This window comes from Heteronotia binoei, chromosome 16 (genome assembly GCF_032191835.1).
Source record: "Heteronotia binoei isolate CCM8104 ecotype False Entrance Well chromosome 16, APGP_CSIRO_Hbin_v1, whole genome shotgun sequence".
Classification (NCBI taxonomy): Eukaryota; Metazoa; Chordata; class Lepidosauria; order Squamata; family Gekkonidae; genus Heteronotia; species Heteronotia binoei.
The window spans coordinates 41,101,506-41,111,426 of record NC_083238.1 but is presented as its reverse complement, the minus strand read 5'-3'; the positions used below and the strand labels follow the sequence as shown (position 1 = coordinate 41,111,426).

The 9,921-nt window shown below is 42.9% G+C and overlaps 1 protein-coding gene across 1 annotated transcript in view; it reads right to left on the bottom strand.

Moving 5' to 3' along the window:
• Nucleotides 1-2,217: 2,217 nt before the first annotated feature.
• Nucleotides 2,218-9,921, bottom strand: part of ZNF804A (zinc finger protein 804A) — a 368,777-nt gene continuing 361,073 nt past the window's right edge. Inside the window, exon 4 of the mRNA XM_060257248.1 lies at nucleotides 2,218-5,997. Coding sequence (XP_060113231.1) covers nucleotides 2,742-5,997 — 3,256 coding nt within the window. The 3' untranslated portion in view covers nucleotides 2,218-2,741. The remainder of the gene's footprint in view (nucleotides 5,998-9,921) is intronic.

Below are 9,921 nucleotides of genomic sequence, written 5' to 3'. Positions count from 1 at the left end.
TTTCCTACAAAAAGCCCTGTGGACAGTAGTTTTCATCATTGGCCCAACCCAAAACCCAGATCAAAGGCTTCCATCTGCCTGCCCCTCCTTGCTCACCTCCACACCATGTTTTTGCATTGTCACCACTACTGGAAATCAAGTAGCACGAAGTGCTTGGCTGTTGCCAACCTGGAACTCGAACAAAGGAGCACTGATAAGTTTGCCAGGCATCTGTCAAGTGTTTCTTCCCTTCATCCCTCAAGTGTCAAAGTAGAAGGTGGTCTTTGTTCTGTTCCCTTGAAATTCCTTTGGAAAAAAAAAATCTTTCTGTTGCTTAGATAAAGGCCAGTCTGCAGTGGTGGCCTCTTGGATGGTATCTGCATCTGCCAGGTGTGGGTATTTACTTTGTTGACTATGAGCATGCCTAAGAATGGAGCTTACCTGTGAGTACATCACTGAACCTGTGAATGCACTGCATTTGTGAAGATATAAAAAGTTCTGTTTGTTCCATTACACGCATAACAGCTATTTCACATGTGCAGATTATCACTTGATGCTACAGTGAACAAGTGAAAAAAAACACAAAACCTTGCATGTATAAATCTAAGAAGTAGTTTTAGGGATTATTAGGAAAGGGACTGAGAATAAAACAACAGTTATTGCAATGCCCCATATAGATCTATGGTTTAGCTTCATTTAGAATGCAGAGTGCCATTCTGGTCACTGTATCTCGTAAAGGACATTACAGAGCTAGGAAAAATACAGAAGAGAGCAACCGAGATGATTAGGGAGAGGGAACAGACATTGGAGGTGTTAATGTTGTCCATTTTGCTGTGTAATTTTAGCAAGTCATGGAGTGTGCCTTCCTTTCATTACTCCACATCATACATTGGTAGGTATGGGGGCAAATATAATAGCATGATTGCTGCCACTTCACAGGGTGAGTGTTCCTAAATTTTATTCAGGGTGGCTACACTATTCTTGACAGGATCCCCTTGGTGGGCATACTATCAGCTCCTACTCTTACCTGATTATATGTGTGAAGATTTTCAGTGGATGGTGATGGAAAGTGCTGTCAAGCCACATCCAATTTTTGGTGACCCTCACAGGACAAGAACATAAGAGAAGCCATGTTGGATCAGGCCAATGGCCCATCCAGTCCAACACTCTGTGTCACACAGTGGCCAAAAAGCTCAGGTGCCATCAGGAAGTCCATCCGTGGGGCGAAGACACCAGAAGCCCTCACCCTGTTGCCCTTCCCAAGCACCAAGAATACATAGCATCACTTGCCCCAGACAGAGAGTTCCAACAATACAAGAGACAAACAGAGGTTGTTTGCTATTGCTTGCCTCTGTGTAGCAATCCTCTCCATGGTGGTCTCCCATCCAAGTACTAACCAGGGACAACTCTCCTTAGCTTCCCACATCTAACAAGGTCAGTGCATCAGTGAGTATGGAAGCAGTAAACAGTTGTTGCCGCTGCTGTATCCGGCACTGGGATGGGCAGCAGCAGTTCACTGGGTAGTGGCAGGTTATTCTGTGGGCTGTAAATCATAAACAAGTTGTGCCAGGTTGCTTGATCTGACTGCAAAACCAAGAATGCATGAACATAACTCCTTTCAACTTTCAAATGTTGTCATTGTGAACAATTTCACTCAAGCCTCTTTTTGGAACTGGTAATCCCACACCTTTTTTTAAAAAGCCTTTCTTAATACCACTTTCATACCACCAATAGATAATTGACATCCCCCCTAAAAAAAAAAAAATGCCTGAACAATTGTATAAATTTAATGTGGAACAGAAAACGGGGTAAAACTTGTGGGTTTGATTTGTATCCAGGAGAAGCGAAATGGGGACTTTTCAAAGTTGGAATTCAGGGAGTTGAAAAATTCAGCAGCCTTCTTAAGCACAACTGAGCTTTTTGTTATTTCACAGATGTATACAAAAGAGAAGGCAGGTTTTTGCTTCTCAATTTCTTGTTTCTAGAGTCAGCAGTTTGGGCCCATGCTACAAATGGGCAATATTTGTCTCTCCAGCATCGAGCTGCTAAGACAATCAGATCTATTGCCCTTTGCCCTCTTCTCAGGAAGATGATTTCCCTGAAGGTTTTAGCTTCTAGGCAATACATCACCAAAGACTGAGAAACCTGATGATCTCAATGGAGAAGAACCTAGGATTTAAATGGTACAGAATGACAGTCTGCGAGGCTAACAGTAAATGAGAGAAATATATATATATATTTGCTTTAATATTGTTAAATCTGTAACAAAAGAAATTTATTGCAAGAGAGAGTTTCTCACTAGATTTATGGTGATAAGGGAATGTCATACAAAACATAGTGCATCGGTTTTATCTAAACATACTTAGGTGCAAATACACAAGTAGGATAAAAAAAAGACAACCCAGGAGCATACATTATAACGTAACTTACAGTACTATAAATATATTTTATGTACAGGTTTATATATTTTAAGACATGATCTTCATACATACGTACATATCTATATATATATATATATATCTATATATATATAATTTGTATTAGTACCAATTCAGTGCTTTAATTGTAATATGAATTTGCACTTTACATGTAAATGTTTGCATTGTTGCACCAATAGCAAATATCTCCCAGATAAAGAGGATCTTGTAACCCCTTAATCTTAGTTCATTGATTTGTCAAAGTATCTGATAAATGGTGCTGGTCGTGGATGTATCTATACCACCGAAGATATGCCCTTCCATTTTAACTGGTCAACGTGAAGCTCAGAAGAGCGGCTGCAAAGGAATGACCGCTGGGTGTGGAGACAGGAGCGATGGAAACAGTGCATGCGGTAAAGGGGGGAAGGCCAAATGATTGGGGTGGAGGACAGACGCTGGAATGAGTGGCAGCTGAGGTGGACCGATGATGGCCGCGTGACCCGCGGGACAAAGTCTTGGCCCAACTGACAAATGAGGTAAAGGTGCTCGTGAAAGAGTGGGGACTTGAGAAAGAAACTGCTGATGAGGCTGAAGAACCTTAAATGTACTGGCAGCAGCAGCAGCTGCCGCTGCTGCTGCCGCTGCATGCTGTTGCAGAACGGTGTGATGGATTGTGGTGACAGAGGTAGAACACAGTGGCTGCTGCAAGGGCAAGGGCTGCAGAGGAGGGTTCGAAGGTGGGAGTGCAGCTGGAGGGAAGGTCAGCTTCACCTTATTCGCTAATATGTTTTGCTGGAAGATCTGATGGTAGGCCTCACATTGAAGGTCCTTGAATTTGTCGTGGTTTTCGGGGGGCAAGAGCAGTGCATGTTCAGGTAAAGTGAATGGGGTGAGGATTTGCTCACTGGCCAAGAAAGCATGAGTGTTTATGTGTGCTTCTTTAAAGGGCAAAGGAGGTGGGGTATTAAAAAGACCTGGATTATACCGCAGCCACTCATTGGCAGATGGGTGAAGTTTTTCAGGTGGTATGGTCTCTGCCACTTCGTAGTGGCACAGATATGATTTAGGTGGAGCCTGGTCCAGATTCCTCTCAATACTGGGCACTTTTTTAGGAGGTTGACTGCCAGGAACACCCACATTTTCATGCTTTTCTCTCTCTTCCAGCATGTTCATGGACTTGGTTGCTGCAAGGACACTCTGTTCAGTAACAGGAGACGTGGAGCATGTGGATTCTTCCAGATATGGAGTACTCCTTGAAACAGAACAATTTGATTCTTGGATGTTTTCTGATGGATGTAAATGTTCAAGTTGTGGTGCTGGTTGGCTTTCTGTTGGTTGTATGGTCTCTTCCGTACTTTTTGCATAATCAGTCACAGAAAGAGGATTTACATTCTCTGTGGTATCTTCACTTGATATGTTAGGAGCATTGTTGAATATGGGGTCTCCTTTTGGAGGCTCGACACTGATAGTCTTTCTTGGTGGCCTCTCCATAAACCCATGATGAGTTCTTGTTCTCTTTCTCCTTCGTTTACGTTTAGGTTTACAAGATACTCTAAAATTGTATGTTCGCTGCGCATTTTCTTCTGATAGGCAGCTCTGAGCATTTGAATTTTCATCAGATGAACAAGAGTATGCATGATGTCTTCTTTTTCGATGAAAAAAATCTGGCTCATCTGTGAGAGAATTATAGGCTCTCTTTACGGGCTGGGTTTGATTTGTGCATTGTTTGTGATATGGGCTACTTCTGGATTTTTTGATACTCCAGCTACACAAAGGCCTAGAATATACTGAGTGGCATCTTCCAGAATTTAATCCTGGTTTATTTGATTGTCTTTGAGAAATTGGCTTGCTCCTTCTACACAGGTTTTCAGTGTTAATGCAATAGTCTCTGTTATCTTTTGCATTCCAAGGTGGGTATGGACTTTGGTTGCCATGGTCCTGTGTAGACATAGATGTAGTTTCACAGTCATCACTGTTCTCAGTCCCAGGAGACTCATGTGGCTGCTGTAACGGTTCTGCAACTAAGTCCTCCAGTCCAGTTTCAACCATACCTTGTTCCATAGGACTAGGGAGATTCTGGTGTTTCTTAACATCAACACAATTATCATGTTTTTCAGGTGCTGGAGAAATACCAATATCCACCTTGGCAGTGTTCCAGTGATGGTGATGGCATAGCTTTCGTCTCCTTTTCCTCTTCCGAGTTTTATGAAACCACTTTTCATGTGTTCTTTTGATCCATCTTTTATTTTGTTGTTCATCAGTGGATGAGTCCTCTTGCAGTTCTATTGGGAGACTGTGGTCTTTTTCTTTCTCTTCAGTCTTGCAAGAAGCATCCAATGCCAATTCATCCTGGCTTTTTTCAGAACTCCAACCTTCAGCTGCAGAAACATCCATCAAGACTGATGTTGCATGGTTACACGGATGTGTAGTAACGTCAATTACGCAATCGGCATATACCGAATGAGATTTATGTGTATAATCTCTAACTGATCCCTGGTTGGAATCAGCCTTATGAGAAGAATTAGGCGTATTTGCCTGGGGTTTATTTCTCTCCAGGTTTTCGCAAGCTCTTGATGACCTGAAGTCAAAACATAAAGGATTACAGCTATATGAAATAGATGGCTCTGTGTTTGTATAAATTAGCATTTCTGATGGCCACTGAAGAATGGTTGATCCGTGTTTGTTAAGCACAGGAACAAATGGCTCACAAGGTCTTTTATGTGAATTTTGCTTACAAGGCAGAACTATTGTTTCCCCTTCAGAATTTGCTGGGATCAGTCCATCAGACGAGGATTTTTTAATTTCATCTTCAGCAGTGGGTGAATTGCTAGGAATGTTTTGATCATTTCCTTCCTGCGTTTCTTGTTGCGAAAGACAATCTTCTTTGATGGGGAGACCTGTGCATTTATTTCCTATGTGCTCATCACTATTGTTTTCTTCAGGGAGAGCTTGGCTCCCTGGGGCATCTGTGGACATTTCATCAGGTGAGGCTGTTGAATCCACATTAATGCAAAAGCTTTCCAGACTGCTAGGCTCAGCTTCTTTTGAATGGGAACCAGGGGGACATAATTCAGTGGCCTCTTGCATTGCGTTCTCCTCAACAGACGGTTCCTTGGAGTCCTGCAGCAAGTTGATTTCTGTTTTGTCACTGTGTTTTTCCATCAATGGAGCAACAGAGCTAAGTTTTTCCTCCATACCCAGAATGGTTTCTTCAGATAATGCAGCTGAAAGGCCGGGAACGAACCGACTTCTTCTGCTAAGCCCATGTTCAGCTGATGCTTCATCATTGTAGTCACAAAATGCAGCCGCCGAAGATTCGAGCTTGACTGATGCTTTCTTGGGAAAAGCAAAAGAGAACCCCACCTTCTGTCCGTGGAGTCCCAAAACTGGATCCCCAAGTTTGCTAGCATCTGGCTTACTGTTTTTTGCAGCTTCAGGTGTGGATGCAGCAATGGATGTAACATCTCCTGGGGCTCTGGAGTTGTGCAATAAAGTGAAGTCAAATTCTTGCTCATTTTTAGGAGAATTGACAAGGATTTCATTACAGTGGTCTCGGACTGTCACCGTGGTGGATCTGAACATAGGGCCACTCCCTGGTGCGCTAAAACAAAACAAAACAAATATCTATCAATGTAATTCAAAAACTGTTCAGAGGAATGTGAAGTATATAGTTAGCAATGCAATGTGTCCTACACTATCGGGCATTCTGCTCCATTGGCCAGCCCTATGCTGTAGTACCATCTATGCTGTATCTTAATTCTTAGAATTTAGGACTGATCTGTAGTCTGTACAATGTGTACCAACTAATTCCTAGGCTGTACAACATGCGCCAACTGAGCTGCTATCAAAAACTGTCTATGATTGTATTGCTTTTTTATCTTATTCACATGCTTTAATTGTTATTCATATTGTTTGTTTAATGTTGTTATCCACCCTGAGCCCTCCTTGGGATAGGGCAAACTATAAATGACCTAAAATAAATAAAATAAAATAAATAAACAACATGTCCTTAATGTTTTGGTGGCAAAGAATGTACATGCAGTGGCATTTCCTAGGAAGGGCTTAAATAGGGTTCCTATTTTGCATTAGAACAAAGTAGGAGTCCAGTAGCACCTTTAAGACCAACGAAGCTTTATTCAGAATGTCAACTTTCGTATGTTTACATCCTGAATAAACTTGGCTGGTCTTAAAGGAGCTACTGGACTCCTATTTCTTCTATTGCTTCAGACCAACACAGCTGTCCACCTGGATCTGTTTTGCAGTAGGGAATTCCAGGAGATTTCAAGTTGGAGAGGACAGGGTTTAGGGAGGGTAGGGTTTAGGAAGGGGATGGACCTCAATTGTGTATAGTGCCATATAGTCCCCTCTCCAAAAGAGCAATTTTATCCAGAGGAACTGATCTCTGTTGTCAGAGACCAGTCGCAATTCTGGGCTATCTCTAGACCACATTGGAGGTTTGACAGCCCTATGCTCAAATCAACAGGGTTTACTCCCAGGGAAAGTGTTCTTGAGATTACACCGTAACTCTTCTTGAAAGGCACTCCTTGACCTTGACTGAGTGCTAGCTTCTACAAAGGGGTTGCTAGGAATCTTTGTTTTCTATCAGAGATAGAAAAGCTTCTGAAGAAAGCTCATAAGCCATCCGCCTTTCTTCCTCAGCCCTTCTTTTAGTTAGCCTTGAATCTATGTAATGGAGGAACTGGAGGGTGCAAAAAACAGAATGTACTGATTGCTTTTGCATAAGTTTGTTCCATGCCAGGTGTTAGCACCTGGTCTTTAGGATAAGTACTTGGTTTTAATGTTTTATTGTGGTTATGTCAATACTTTTAAAGGCAGAAAGATGATATAACATACATAGAATCATGGAAGGGACCTCCAGGGTCATCTAGTCCAACCCCCTGCACAATGTAGGAAACCCACAAATACCTCCCCCTAAATTCTCAGGATCTTCATTGCTGTCAGATGGCCATCTAGCCTCTGTTTAAAAACCTCCAAGGAAGGAGAGCCCACCACCTCCTGAGGAAGCCTGTTCCACTGAGCAATCATTCTAATGGTCAGGAAGTTCTTCCTAATGTTGAGCCGGAAACTCTTTGGATTTAATTTCAACCCATTGGTTCTGGTCCTACCTTCTGGGGCCACAGAAAACAATTTCACACCATCCTCTATGACAGCCCTTCAAGTACTTGAAGATGGTGATCATATCCCTTCTCAGCCACCTCCTCTAAAGTCTAAACATCCCCAGCTCCTTCAACCTTTCTTCAAACTACTTAGTCTCCAGACCCCTCACCATCTTCATCGCCCTCCTCTGGACCCGTTCCAGCTTGTCTATATCCTTCCTAAAATGTGGTGCCCAAAACAGAACACAATACTCCAGGTGAGGTCTTACCAGAGCAGAGTAAAGCGATACCATCACTTCATGTGATCTGGACACTATGCTTCTGTAGATACAGCCCAAAATTGCATTTGCCTTCTTAGCCAATGCATCACACTGTCGACTCATGTTCAGCGTATGATCCACTAGGACCCCTAGATCCTTTGGGCACATACTACTGCTAAGACAAGTCTCCCCCATCTTATAACCATGCATTGGATTTTCCCTACCTAAATGCAGAACTTTACATTTATCCCTGTTAAAATTCATTTTATTGGTTTTAGCCCAGTTTTCCAGCCTGTCAAGGTCATCCTGTATCTTGTTTCTGTCTTCTACTGTATTTGCAACCTCTCTCAATTTAGTATCATCGGCAAATTTAATAAGCATCCCCTCTGTTCCTTCATCCAAATCATTTATAAAGATGTTGAACACAACAGGTCCCAGGACAGATCCTTGAGGCACTCCACTTGTCACTCCCCTCCAAGAGGATGCAAAACCATTCACAAGCACTCTTTGGGTGCAATCTGTCAACTAGTTACAGACCAGTTACAGTTACATATGTATTATAATCATTTTATGCTGTGAAACTCTGTCACTGGTGGCACATCAATGTCTGGCATGCACCAAAAGTGAGGTCAATACACTGACAGTGACATGGGGCTGTTCTGGTATTTGGGCAAAAGCTCTATGGTAGAACCCAACTTTACCATAGAGCTTTTGCCCAAGACCAAAATGTCTGTGAATCACTGGAAGTGACATTGACATGTTGCATGCAACAGAGGCCTGGACCTAGGTTTGCTGCTGGTCAGTCCCCCAACCATCGGGGCTGAATGGCACCAGGGAGAGAGCCCCCAAAGCAGGGGGATCCCCAACCCCAGGCAGGTGTCTGGGAACCTTAAAACTGGCCTTGGGGCTCAAAGTTATTTTCACCAGTTCAGAAGACATAACTATTTAACCTTTTTTTTAAACCAAAAGGACTGTCACCTCTCTCTGAGGAAGCCAGAAAGCCTCTAATGCTGCCAAAGAGTATGCTGTATTTTCTAGCATGCTTGTTCCTTAAACCTGCTGCCTATATTACAATGTTTTAAATCCTCTTTTTTTTCCTGTAGAATAATCCTATGTTTTTCTTTCCTCCATTTTAACTGCACGACACCTCTGGAAGGTAGCTTGGGCTAAGAGAGACTGAGACAAAGAGAGAGAGACAGAGACCAATTTTGCACTCCCCCTTACACCGCTCTCATGTCCGTCTTCTCAACGCGGTATCCTCCCGATTTCCCACTATTTGCGCCGGGGCTGCAGCAAACGTTGCGGTTTTCACGCAGCAAATGGAAACTGGTAAAAACCAGTTTCCATTTGCTGCGTGAAAACCGCAATGTTTGCTGCAGCCCTGATGCAAATAGTGGGAAATTGGGAGGATGCCGCGCTGAGAAGACGGATGTCAGAGTGGCATAAGGTGAGTGTGAAATTGGCCAGAGGGGGAGAGAGACAGAGACATCCACAGTCATTAAGCAAACTTCATTGCTAAGTGAGGATTTAATGCCAAAGCTCCATAGTCCTAGGCTGACAATTCTAGAAGACCACAACGTGACATCCATGGGTACCACGCTAGCTGACAACAACTTTTCTGGAACTCACCAAATGACTTTAGAAAGTGGGTGGGGCCCAGTGGGATTTATGCCAGAAAGGACTTCAAGTTGGCCAGTGCGGATCTGATTGGCTGTACAATTTTTTTTTTTAAGTTTCCTTTGGCAGCAGCTGCCACCATCGGACAAGGTTCTTCACTGACTAAGTGAAAGGAAGTGATATGTAAGTAAGCAAAAAGTGTTTACAATAAAACACTTAAAAAAAAAACATCCTGTTAAATAGAGCTTCTGTCTGAAATGCTGCTATTAGACCTTGCTGGCTGCCATTTTGTGATTGGCTCCACCCATGGCTTTTTTGTAGAAAAAGTCCAGCAGGAACTCATTTACATATTAAGTCACACCTCCTGACATCACCATTGTCTTCCACAGGCCTTTTTTGGAGAAAAAGCCCAGTGGGAACTCATTTGCATATTAGGCCACACCCCTGACACCAAGCCAGCCAGAATTGCATTCCTGTGTGTTCCTACTAAAAAAAGGCCTGAGTCCACCTCCTTCGGCAGTCATTTTGTGA